At 39.5% G+C, this 13317-nt stretch overlaps 2 protein-coding genes across 5 annotated transcripts in view; both read left to right on the top strand.

Moving 5' to 3' along the window:
- Positions 1-833, top strand: part of PNPT1 (polyribonucleotide nucleotidyltransferase 1) — an 80039-nt gene extending 79206 nt beyond the window's left edge. Inside the window, exon 28 of the mRNA XM_061625762.1 lies at positions 668-833. Coding sequence (XP_061481746.1) covers positions 668-770 — 103 coding nt within the window. The 3' untranslated portion in view covers positions 771-833. The remainder of the gene's footprint in view (positions 1-667) is intronic.
- Positions 1-13317, top strand: part of PPP4R3B (protein phosphatase 4 regulatory subunit 3B) — a 46051-nt gene that overhangs the window by 9291 nt on the left and 23443 nt on the right. For 3 of the 4 annotated variants that reach the window (XM_061625760.1, XM_061625759.1, XM_061625757.1), the window contains exons 5-8: positions 7343-7420; positions 8532-8648; positions 11211-11327; positions 12679-12828. In XM_061625760.1, the coding sequence (XP_061481744.1) occupies positions 7343-7420; positions 8532-8648; positions 11211-11327; positions 12679-12828 (462 nt within the window). The remainder of the gene's footprint in view (positions 1-7342; positions 7421-8531; positions 8649-11210; positions 11328-12678; positions 12829-13317) is intronic. The other variant, XM_061625758.1, reaches the window with a different exon arrangement.

The raw sequence follows: 13317 nt of genomic DNA, 5'->3' as shown, positions 1-13317 counted from the left end.
GGACTTATTTGTGGCAGATGGTGGTTCTCACAAATGCTATCATTAGCGACCTTATACCTGTAAATAGTAATATGTGAATTGTAACATGTTTGAAGAACATTTTATGCAGGCTGTATAAAAAAGATACAGCTCCTTCATTTTGTAACAGTTTTAGTTCTTTATAAAGTTATGCAACAGTCATAAGGTTCCAAAGCTAAATCAAAAGCAAACCCAGTAATTTCTCTTGGCAGACATATGATTAATATATACTGTATCTGTCAAATCTCTCATGAAAAAAACTTTTTAAAATATACAGGAAATTAAAATCTCCTGAGCATGACCTTGTTCATCACAAGATATTCCTATAAAATTTTGCACTGAATTAAGAAGAAAAACTGAGCTAAACCAAGGGAGTTGCATGTGAGGGACACAGGAAGCTGTTTTATGTCCTCCTAGCTCAGTATTTTCTATTCTGACTGGCAACAACTCCAGGATCTCAGGCAGAGATGTTTCGTATCACCAGGTACCTCATCCTCTTAATTGAAGATGTTAGAATTGACCTTCTGCATGCAAAGAATGTCTTGTGGTCCCTTCCCCACATATAGAAATCATATGTCCTTTTAGGTGGTTGTATTTTTGCTAGCCTAATTTTATTTAAAATACACTGTTATAAGACTCCTAAATGTAGGAAATATTTTTATACTGGCCAAAAAAAGGGTTACAAGGTGCTGGGGATGTTTAGAAAATCTTCTGTTTACCCTCCAAACTGCTTGGACAAAAACATATGCTAGAATTATTAGAGATGTCCACGCTTATTTGTAGGTACTCCTAATTCTGTAGGTTGTAGTGATTGTAATGAACATATTGAAGAAAATACTTCCGTCATGGTCACACGAAAACTTAGGAACGTAGATCCCTTCCTTTCTATATAGTCTTGGGCTACAGTTTTTATAGGTCAGCCCATAGGAACCTGATGAAGTTGACTGGATTCCATTACTCCGGAGGCTGTAAACCTTGGCATTTAGATTGTTCCTGTGAAGCCCATAAGTGGCAGCACAGGGCAGTTTACAGACTTCTGGAAGGTAGATTAGAACAAATGTAGATTTAAATAATGCTAAAAGAAATGTATTGTGATGTAGTTTTTAAAAGACTGTGTCAGTTGCAAAGTTTTATTCTCTGCCACACCATCTGCAGTGTGTCATCTGTTGGAACTGTTCTGGATGGGTCATCTATTCCTAATGTAATTGTGAAGAATTTGCTGCCCACTTCCATAGACAATTGCTTGGGTTCAATTCAGTTTTGAGTTCACCATCTCCAGTGAAAAGACAGAAGGTGACTAAGTCTTTGCATGATGGCTTGGATCAGTGCCGTTTGTTGCCACTCGTGTATGCCCATGCCAGCATACCCAACCCTAGAGAGCAACAGAAGATACTGTACCCTGATTAATCTTTTGAACCTTTGATTATAAGATGTAAATGAAAACTGACTAGAGATGTGAAGGTCCATAAAAAACCCTCAAAAGTATGGGGAATATCCACTGTTATTTTCTGAGGAGTTTTTTATTTTTTCAAATGGTAAAACTGGACATTTATGGGAACACTGAAAAAAAAGCACTCCAATGGAATGGAGTGAAAATGCTTTTTTAAGACAAGGTTTTACTCAAAATATGTAGTTTGAAAAAAATTATGTAAGACAGTCATACATTACACCAGCATTAGAGAATGACGGTTCCTGAGTGTATTACACACAAAAACAGTAGTCAAATCAAGATCCCCTCTTCATGAGGGGAACATGCCAGTCTTTTTTCTTCAGGTAGTGCTGCTTGCCAACTTCTAAAGACATTTAATCTTGTTTGGAGATACTAAAAGCAAGTGTTCTGTGTCTACTATCCTTCTGCGTGTACAAATTAAGGCTGTAGACCTATACGCACTTACACAGGAATAAGTCTTACTGAACTCATGTGGGACAATTCTGAGTAGACATGTATAGTATTGCACTGTAAGGCATTTATACTTTGGGGACTGGTCCAATGCACACTTACCTGGGAGTAAACTCCACAGCAAAGCAGATTTATTTATGAGTAGACTCTGCGTATGTCATAAATATACCAAATAGTACAATTGTATATATTAAGCTTTAAATAATACATTTTGTTAAAGCAGTAATATAAGTTTAGTTTCAATGAGAAAGTAGGTATTGCATATATTTCATTTTAACTCCTTTTTATGACTTCGTGATTTCCAGAACCTTTACTTCTCTTTCTGTAAGATATGACCGACTTTTCCATTGTTAGACCTCCCTGGAATGATTTGCCTCTTATTCGGCAAGAGAGTCTCAGCAATTACTCAGCTACAACTCACATTGTCCCTGAGCAGTGGCCACACTGCCTGGGGCTGATAGGAAATGGGAGTCCAACAACACCTGGAGGGCCACTGGTTATCCACCCCTGCTTTAGCATCTCTCTTGTGGCATCCTGCTGTGTGAGATTTGGAATAAAGGTCAGCCTGCTGATGAGACCCCCACTACATCTGCCCCTCCTTTTTATGTTTTCCCAGATTCTTCCATGTTATTTTTATGCCGTCTTGCTGTAGCGGGAGGCTGAATGAATGAGCTGATCTGAAGCTGAAACCTAGTCAGATTCCTGGTCCGTTTAGTTCAGTATTCTCTACTGGCAGCCAGCCTCCAGAGTTTCAGACAGAAATATTTCCAGCCCTTCATGGAGATGACAGAAATTCAGTCTGGCACATTTTTACATGCAAATCAGTCACCAAGCTACGACCCTTCCCCTAAAGGAATAGTGATAGTTGCTGGAGGGAAATAGAGTATCCGTTGGTGACAACATTCAGCCTCCCTTTGGATCCTGGATATTGTTGCTATTTCTTGTGCAGCCGATGATAGTAGTGGCCAGGAGTGCTTCCCACCAATGCCACTGGCCAAAGGGCTGTTGGTGTTTCTTTCAGGTCTGGCATTTTAGTTCTCGTTCATGCTATTGTAGTTGTATGCTTGGGCTATTGCAGTATTAGATTGTTTAATCGCTCCCTATCCCTACCACCAGGCAGGCAACAGTCACTAGCTGCTGCAACATTAGGAATCACTGTGCCCTTAACCAAAGCTTCAGCTGTCCACTACCATTTTAATTAACTAAACTTCCTCAGAACAACCACTTCTGTGGGGGCCTTCAGCACTCTGGTGCCCTCATTAGCTCTGCATCCTCAAAGATGGCATCTGATTGGCTGAGCTTGCTGTCACGCTCATCACTTTGGGGAAATTAGTTAAAACGTCATGCCTTGAGGCCCATCAAACTTCAGTGCCTCTGCTCATTGTTCGGTGGTTAAACTGCAGCTGATACAGAACATGGTGACTTATCTCAGAAGAAAGGGTAAACCAGAGTATAATATATCAGTGTTTGTACTGGTTTCCATTTGCCTTCTAGACATGATAAAATGTATTTTTTAAAAAAATATAATCCAACCCATTTAGGCCTCGCAAGTTATGACTACCTGTGCCCCCATATCCTCATATAACCACTGAGATTGTCTTTGTTCCTTCTAATCTAGACTATTTTACTTGTGCCCCAAGTCCATGTAGCTTGGCCCTTGGTAACTGTTATATAACTGTGGAAGTTCTTCCTTTGCTCAGGCTTAAGAGTTGTCTAGAAATACTGCAAGGCCCTTTACTTGAGCTGGCTTTTAATGGTGGGGGCTAAACTGATATTGGATGGCATTTTAAAAGAGTGGGATTTTTCTGATATTTTATATAGCTTTATGTTGCTCTTGATGTTTAATGCTTTGTTTTAAATATAGTGTAAGTTGGATTCTTTGGCATCAAGTGGAACAAACATCTAAATAGATAATACATCCTAAGAAATGCAAAGCTAGGCCCTAAAGCAACTTCATGGTATTTTCCCTTTTCCATCGCCCCCTTGTCTTCCAAAAGCAGAACACATGGAGGAGATATTTTTGATACTTGCCAACAACTGTGTTTTGGAAACAGCTTCTCTTTTATTTTGGTCCGTCTTGCTGCTGTTGTGGCAACATGAAATTGGTGTGCTTTTTGAGGTTTCTTGCTGCCTGCATGGCTCTAAGTGAAACACTGTGAATGAATAGATGTTGGGTGAATCTTTCTTCTGATTTGCAATGCTGTGAGTAGTAGCCGCTGGAAAAGAGCATATGTACATGAGGAGGATCTGAATTACTTGTACTTGATGGCTGAGGTCCAAAGACCTACTTCAGCAGTCAGCCCAAGGCTTTTTATGCATACCCATGGGATTATTTTTAACTTTCCTGGTGGAATCGGAGCTCTGCCCCCTCCCAGTGCCATGCCATGTTGCAAACACCTTGAAGATTGCTTCAGTTTCAAAAGTGGCTTCCATTATGCCATGGTGGATTGCTGGTTGAAAAAAGAGAGAGAGAGAGATGCATTATGCACAGTTTATGTTTTTTGTCAATCTCGTGTCCACTTGATGTTTTGGAAGTTATCCTCATAACATCAGAGCTCTCTAATCTACTTTCAAGAGGAAAACAGAAGTGCAGAGGAACACGGGTAATGTTCTGGAGATGATGTACAGTGTACCCTTTGTAGGGATATGCCTTGCTTGCTGTAGTCAGTGTTGTAATAATAATTAACCAGTAGGTGTTTTTTTTAAAAAACTTTATAAAAACTTAGCAAATAGAAACATTTAAATTGTAACTTGCAGATAAATGCTTACTTAGTATTTGAGACTCTCTAGTACAGTTCCATTTTCTGAAATAATGTCCCTATGCCTATGCATTGCACAAATGAAGAAATAACTATATTCCTTGTTAATATTGTTTTACATACTTCCTGTCTTCTTTGCTTCCTAACATTGCAGGAAATAAAATAAATATATGAAAGTGGTATTATGCAGTACTTCACAAGCTTTGATCACTGGACTTGTGTTTATCTGAATATCCCGGGGAGGGAGTCCAGATAATAGTTTTCATTACTGCCCATTATTTTTAAAACATTTAAAAACTAGAAACCACTGTACAAAGATAAAAGTGATCAGTTTTTTATCGTGATACAGTTTTATGTGCAGATTAAGTGGGAATCCTTATTTCCATGATGCTATGGAGGTGTTATGAAGAGGGTGCGTTTTATCTTTCTATTTTACAATAATAGAAACGGAGATATAGATAGAAATCATGACACATGTGGTCGAGAAGAAAGGAAGAGAACAGTTTGTACCTTCAGCTGTATTGCAAATGTTGGGGAGCTGCAGTGGTCAATCTTTGAGCCATATGACTACCATCTGGAAGCTCCCAAGCTAGATGATGATTATTTAATGAAGGAGTGTGTCCCCACATATGTCGTCGGCATGACAATTTATGACACAGTCATTAAGCCTTGGTTGGAGAGGGGTACATAGGAAGCAGCCCATTAGCTTCTGGGTCATGACTGTCTATGTACCTTTTGTCAGTTTCACATAATGATGCATTTGTAAGAGTTGGGACTAACAATAGCATGTAAACTCCAGTGTCAGAGAAGACATAACGAGATGGTAGGCCATTTTGGGAATAGGTTGGCTCTGACCTATTTGTATGTTATCCACCCACTTCCAATTCTAAAAGTGTGTTACATCTGTGTTTTGGCTTAGCGAAGTTACTCTCATTTATGTGCAATTGAACGGTTTCCAGATGAGTGGAAACTTGCAAACACTAATATAGCTGTCCTGTTAGTGTGTCTTCTCAGAGTTAGAGAGGCTAGTTTGTTATGAGGGAATTGGAAGAGCCAATCCATACTATTTTTTAAGAACATGTTTTCAGCTCTTTAACTTCATTTCAGGGCTAGGGTTGTAGAGAGGTTGGGGCTGGCTTGCCTTATGCCTGCCTCTTCCTTCTCCCAGTTCAGTTAATCCATTGTGTAATCCTTTCATAGTCACGCTCAGCTCATGCGGCTCTTAAAGCTAGAAAGCTATCATCTTACTGTTTTTTTATGTTTTTTTTCGGTCAGATACACCAATTGGGAATGAGTCTAGCATCACCAGGGTAGTTGTTGAGTCTGTAAACTTGCAAGTCTTAAGACATTCCTAAATTGCCTACTTGAATAAAAATGTTGGCCAGATTGTTCTGTTGCGTTCACAAATATTCTTGCCACTATTAAGTGGAAGTTTTCAAAAAGATTTAAAACTGAATTTTTGACTTCTAAAACTCTTTAAATTAGATGTGGACCAGCAAGTAAGCAGTGTCAGTTTGATACTTGAGGCACCCCATAGGGCAGATATAAATGTGTGGGAAAGTGTTGATTGAGTGAGGCATCCAAAGATATCTGCTGTATTGTTGCTCCAGAATCTCTGCTGTACTTTTTTGCACCTTATAACTGGAGATTATGTGAATCTGATTGAAGCCTCGTACATTCAGATCTTACACCTGATTGAAGGGGTGTGCTGCGTGCTGAATTGGGCCCAACATCCTGTCCATGTTTTCTGAAATAACTTGGAGTAAGGAAAGAGACCTGAGCCAGAGGAGGAATCCTTTTCTCTCTGGAGAACGTGGATTGAGAAGGAGAGGCAGAGGGTCCCTCATTCCTCAGTTTATGCAGTACAAAGGGTTTTTTTTGGGGGGGGGATATTGTTGAATTGCTGGTCTGCTTAAAACAGTGTTGAGAGAGACAGAATCTAGCTACTGTACTAACTGTACTCATCTGAATTTTCAATTCATTGCATGGGTACTTACAGGAATCTTCAGCCAGGTTCCTATACCGATTGGGCACAAAGTTGGCCATTATGACTGAAAGAATTGTTTGTGGTAAATTTAAATGAAGTTGTTCATACCCAATGCTGCTTTATAGCAATGGGGCTCTCGGGGAGGGGGGCGAAGACTTGTAAATCCATGAAATCTGCCATTAGTTGTGAAAGAATAACCAGTGTAGTACAGGCAGATATGTTAGTTTGGCGGTACACAAAATTAACTAGTTATAAGTGGCTAACTTGCAGCAGAGGGGGCACTGTTGGTGGTTCCACCACCCTCAGAAGTTCAGGGAGGTGGCCTGGGAGAGGGCATTCTCTGTGGCAGCCCCTAAGCTGTGGAACTCCCTCCTCACTGAGGTGTGCCTGGCAACTTCATTGGGCATCTTCATTGTACAGCATTCCACAAATGCTGAAGGCACACCTCTTTACCCTGGCTGACACCTGAGATGTATATTTTTAGGACCCACCCTATTTTCTGTGATGTTGTTTTTAACTGTTTTTAATTATGTGTTTACAATTGTTGTAGCCCGCCCTGGGACCTATGGGTGGAGGGTGGGTAATAAATAATAATAATAATAAACCTGATTTTGTATTACAACTATAAGAATAGAGGTCTTTGTGTCATAACTATGTAAAAATTGCTGTATCGTACAGGAAGATGAAAAGTTTTTGTCTGAAGTTTTTGCACAACTAACTGACGAAGCTACAGATGATGATAAAAGGCGTGAACTGGTAAGTCCAGTTTGGGTGCTTTTAACCTGGGAAACATAAGCATGCTGCTGTCCTCCAAGTACACTGCCATCATAATTCCTGTTTGTCTCTTAAGAAATGTTTGCTAGCAAGGCATTTTCAAGGGGTCTGTGAAGTGGGCCAGGGTTAACCACTTACATTTCTATCCCTCCTTTCCTCCAAGGAGATCAAAGTGGCATATGTGGTCCCCCCCCACTTCCCCAAGTTATCCTCATATCAACCCTGGGAGGTAGGTTGACTGGTCCAAGGTCACAGCTTCATGGAGGTATACATTTCAACCCTGGTCTCCCAGGTCCTAGTCCAATACCATTGTTCCACTCTGACCTGAGTATGAGTGCAGTTTTTTTGTAGTTGATATAAACTAGTGAACAGCAATAGAGCAAAATAAGTCAAGGTAAACAGTATACCACGTTATTTAAGGGTACAGCAAAGGGTTTTTTAGTGCACACTACACTGTCAGTGAGTCAGACCTGTGGAAACCCAGGTATCATGCAAGTGTACTCACCAGAGAGCCAGGCTTGACTGTGACCCCTCACTTTGTCCTCTATTTTCTCCCCTCCCTACCTCTGTTGACCTCATTTTATTTTATTTAGATTGTACACCTTTTTGACCAGGCGTTTATTCTTATTGTGTTATTTTATGTGCAGTGTCATGTGCATCTGATGGTGCTTTATGAGTAAATAAATAAAAAAAAATTCCTGCCATGTAATGTGTGAAAAAGCCATTGCCATGACTGTCTTTGTGTATACCTGCACTATGGAATCTGGCATTGGCAACCTGGGACTCCAGCAGTTGGGTTTTATTTGTTTGGTTTTGTAGCTGAAGTCTGGAAATGCGGGCATAGTACTCAAGAACCAAAGCAAGCCTAAGGGTTGTGCTAGGGAAGCTTCCTATCCGACTTTTCTTGTTCCTGCTACAATTCAATGTTCTTCTGTCCTACTTCTTGGCCTCAGTATCTCTAGTCTGTGCTAAAATCACTTTTCTTTTGAAATCTGAATGTGTTAATACTCTGTTAATATCAGTAGCTGTATTAATGTTAACTTATTAGAAGTGTACTGAAACTTGCTGTATTAATGTTTTTCATCTTCTGCAGGTTAACTTCTTCAAAGAGTTCTGTGCATTTTCACAGACATTGCAACCTCAGAACAGAGACACATTTTTCAAAACTTTGGCAAAGTTAGGAATTCTTCCCGCTCTCGAAATAGTAATGGTAAGTTGGACTGGTAAAGTGCAATAGTTTGTTTTAATATTTTTGAGCCATTTGTGGCTTTCAAATATTTTATAGATTGACTGATATTAATACCACTCTCTGACTCATGCAGAGCTTTTGAAAAAACATATAGTTCATAGATACTTGAATAATTACAGGCTCATTTAAATATACAGCAGGAATCTGGACTACAACCTTTGTTCTGTAATCACTGAAGTTGTGACAAATGTGTGTGTATAAAAACTGGGAGGGGAATGCTCAGTGCTAATCTTAAAGTAGCTAACAGATCGAGGAAGAAACATTTTCAAATCTTTATCCTGTAAGTCAAATTGAATTGGACCCAGAGTTGACCTTCCACAGATGAAAGAGCTCTGTCCATTTGTGGAAGGGACTGAGATCCAGTAGAGGATTCTGCTGGAGGGGTAGGTGATTTTCACCCATTTACCCCTGCAACCCCCACCATCACCTGCTGTTTCCCTATCTTGTACAGCAATTTCTCTGGAGGCTGCAGGAGGAAGGAGGATTCAGCAAAAATCTGCCCCCCCCTTTTTCCCCCAGTGGGAGCATCCTGTGAGAACTCACAAGGACTCTGGATCAACCCATCATCTTCACTAACAACCACAAATTCTATATGCAGCTTTGTTATGTGCCTTCAAGTCGATTTCGACATGGTGACCCTATAAATCAGCGTCCTCCAATAGCATCTGTTATAAACCACCCTTGTAAGTTCAGGCCTGTGGCTTCCTTTATGGAATCAATCCATCTCTTGTTTGACCTTCCTCTTTTTCTACTCCCTTCTGTTTTTCCCAGCATTATTGTCTTTTCTAGTGAATCATATCTTCTCATTATGTGTCCAAAGTAGGATAACCTCAGTTTCATCATTTTAGCTTCCAGTGATAGTTCTGGTTTGATTGGTTCTAATGCTCAATTATTTATTTATTATTTGATTTATATCTCACCCTCCCAGCAGGAGCCCAGGGCGGCAAACAAAAGCGCTAAAAACACATCAAAACATCATAAAAACAGACCTTAAAATATATTTATCTTTTTCACAGTCCCTGGTACCCGCAGAGCGCTCCTCCAACACCACATTTCAAATGAGTTGATTTTTCTCTTATCCACTTTTTTCCAACTTTCACATCCATACATAGAGATCAGGAATACCATGGTCTGAATGACCCCGACTGTAGTGTTCAGTGATATATCTTCGCATTTGAGGACCTTTTCTAGTCCTCTCACAGCTGCTCTCCCCAGTCCTATTTTTTACTATTGACTCCATTTTGGTTAATAACTGTGCCAAGGTATTAATAATCCTTGACAAGTTCAATGTCTTCATTGTCAACTTTAAAGTTACATAAATATTCTGTTGTCATTATTTTAGTCTTGACGTTCAGCTGTAGTCCTGCTTTTGTGCTTTCCTCTTTAACTTTCAACACCATTCATTTCAAATCATTACTGGTTTCTGCTAGGAGTATGGTATCTTAAATTATTGGTATTTCTCCCTCCAGTTTTTACACCTTCATCTTGGTCCAATCCTGCTTCTGTATGATATATTCTGCATATAGATTAAACAAATAGGGTGATAAAATACACCCATCTCACACCCTTTCCAATTGGGAACCAGTCGGTTTCTTTCCTTACAATAGCCTCTCGTCCAGAATATAGGTTGTGCATCAGGACAATCAGATGCTTTGGCATCCCCATTTCTTTTAAAGCATTCCATAGTTTCTCATGATCTACACAACCAAAGGCTTTGCTGTAATCTATAAAGCACAGGATAATTTTCTTCTGAAATTCCTTGGTCCGTTCCATTATCCAACGTATTTTTGCGATATGATCTCTGGTACCTTTTCCCTTTCTAAATCCAGCTTGGACATCTAGCATTTCTTGCTCCATATATGGTAAGAGCCTTTCAGTCTCAGTAATTTATAGCAACTCTGTTGGTATGCCATCTGTTCCTGGTGATTTGTTTCTTCCAAGTATTTTCAGAGCAGCTTTCACCTCACATTCTAAAATTTCTGGTTCTTCATCATACGGTTCCTCCGTGAATGAATCTGTCATCCTGGCATCTCTTTTATAGAGTTCTTCAGTGTATTGCTTCCATCTTCCTTTTATTTCATCTCGGTCAGTCAGTGTGTTTTCCTGTTGATTATTCAACATCCCTACTCTTGATTTAAATTTCCCTTTAATTTCTCTAATTTTTTGGAATAGGGCTCTTGTTCTACCTTTTTTGTTGTCCTCTTCTATTTCTATACAATAACCGTTGTAATAGTTCTCTTTGTCCCTACGTACTAGTTGCTGTATTACTGCATTTAGGGTTCTAACCGTGTTTCTGTCTCTTTTTGCTTTTGCTTTATAGGGAAGTGTCCAAATCAAGGCCCTTCAATTCACATCTATAGGCTTGAGTGTGATGTAGAAAGGTTTAATGTCTATGGTTTATAGAAATAGAATTATTTTTTGTATGTTTGAAATCGGAAATTTACTTCATTTTAATTTCTTTGTATGATATTACTACATCCAAAATACTTCATGTTCACTAAGCTGCTATGATTTGCATTTCAGGGAATGGATGATTTGCAAGTTAGATCTGCTGCCACAGATATATTTTCTTATCTGGTGGAATTCAGTCCATCCATGGTCCGGGAATTTGTAATGCAGGAAGCCCAGCAGAGTGATGATGTAAGAAAGATGCAGTATGCTTCTATGATATGGTCCATATTAGAAAGGCAACTAAAACCCTGATTTTATCAAGCCAAAATATTAGTGTTTTTCAGTATTTGACATTCTTCTCTCTCCTGCCCCCTTCAGTGTAAATTTGAGTGCATAGACTTTATTCTGAACAATAATTTAGGCTGACATGAGAGATTCCTCACCTGGATAAGAGGGAAGTAGAGTTATTAATGACCAGGCTGCAATGTTGTGACAGACTGCACAATATACTTTTTTGATGGAGCCTTTTGTGAGGCTTGGGATATCATCACTTTTGTTTTTAGTGCCTGGTTCTCAACTCAAAATCCCAAATACCGTTAAAAGTTTTTGTTTAATAGATAAAGGCTCATTGTGGAAACATTCCTCCAACAATGGTTGCATCAGTCCTGGGCCACTGAGTTCTCATTTGCTTCTCTGTTCCTCATGGCTAAGTAGCTGCTTCTCACCTTCTTTTGCCTGATAGGCTTGCCAGAGTGTTTTTTTATAAATTGCACACACATTGTCTACGTCTAGAGATCGTGTGCTAAATGCTCTGGTTTGGAGCTTGAATGTTTCCCTCCCTTAACTGAACAACAGAACTTCAAGTAATAGTCATCATAAGTAGTAGCCTGGCTGCAAATCTCATAACAGAGGCAGGAGCCGAAGAGGGGAGGGTTCCAGTAGTCCTGTGCAGTAGTCCAATTTTCTCTTATGCTAGCTCTAGAAGATTGGCTAGGTAATTTGAAGGCTTTTGGTGCATTAGAATCTAAGCAGGTAATATTGAACCTGTGAAGTTGGGCTTCTTTCTCTTCATTTCCCCTGTCCTCTCGGGTGCAGCTAGATCTATCCCAGTTACCACATTTTCTTATTGTATGTGTGCACCTGGAGGAAACTGCATGTAAACAAATAATGCAGGTGCAGCGTTGAGCAAAAACATTTTGGTAGCCTCTGGAGGTGATAGACACCTGGAGTAGCAACTGGCCCCCCGATCAGTTTAAATTTGCATAGGGTTCAGTTTGGCCGTGTGTTGTCTTTGGCATACAGTCTCCAAAAATACTGCATAACAAAAACATAACAAATGGTTAAAATCTTGGGTAGGCTACATAGCAACAAAACAGACTTCATGGGTGAAAACATCTGAGAACTACAATGTTATAATAATGAACGCTCAGCCAGTTCCTTTACTTTCATCAAGAGGAAATTAATGCCCTCACCAACAAAGATGGCTAACTTCGCAACCCTGAGAAAGAATAGCAAAAACTGAGAAATGACATAGATTCCAACCCCCAAGAAAAATATCACTTGTTAACCAGAAGATCTAATTTGTCTCTGTTTGTTTCAGGATATTCTCCTCATAAACGTAGTCATTGAGCAAATGATCTGTGACACTGACCCCGAGCTTGGGGGCGCTGTTCAGTTAATGGGGCTCTTGCGTACTCTAATTGATCCTGAGAACATGTTGGCCACAGCTAATGTAAGAAAATGGAAAGGGGTAAAGAAACTTTACTGTCTAAGAAACATGTTGAATAAAATCTACTTGTCTTTTGGCACACTTCATAACTTCTATACTATTTACAAAAATGTGCAGTGACTGCATTTCTGGCAAATATATTTTGAAGCATGTTTTTTTTAAAAAATGTATATGTATGTATCCACAACTCATCCACAAAACTGGAATGGTGGTTTTAATTCATATCAAATGTAGTTCCCACAGCATGATGTCAGTATGTTTTATGAGACCATGTGTGTAACTTTTCATATGCATGGAGTTTTAGTTACTGCACACCATTTTGTATTGAGTTCAAACATCATACACTCTTGGATCGAATTATGTGTTCTGCTACCCAGGGAATTGAAAGGCATCAATATCGTATATGGATAGGGTAGTCTGCAAGCTCCATGAGGGAAGTGAGGCATGGGTGACACCATTGCCTGCAAACTAAGGTCTTAAATAATCTGGACTGGGGGCAAGTGTATATAT

Source organism: Rhineura floridana, chromosome 4 (genome assembly GCF_030035675.1).
Source record: "Rhineura floridana isolate rRhiFlo1 chromosome 4, rRhiFlo1.hap2, whole genome shotgun sequence".
NCBI classification, from domain to species: domain Eukaryota; kingdom Metazoa; phylum Chordata; class Lepidosauria; order Squamata; family Rhineuridae; genus Rhineura; species Rhineura floridana.
This window is presented reverse-complemented; position numbering and strand designations above follow the sequence as displayed.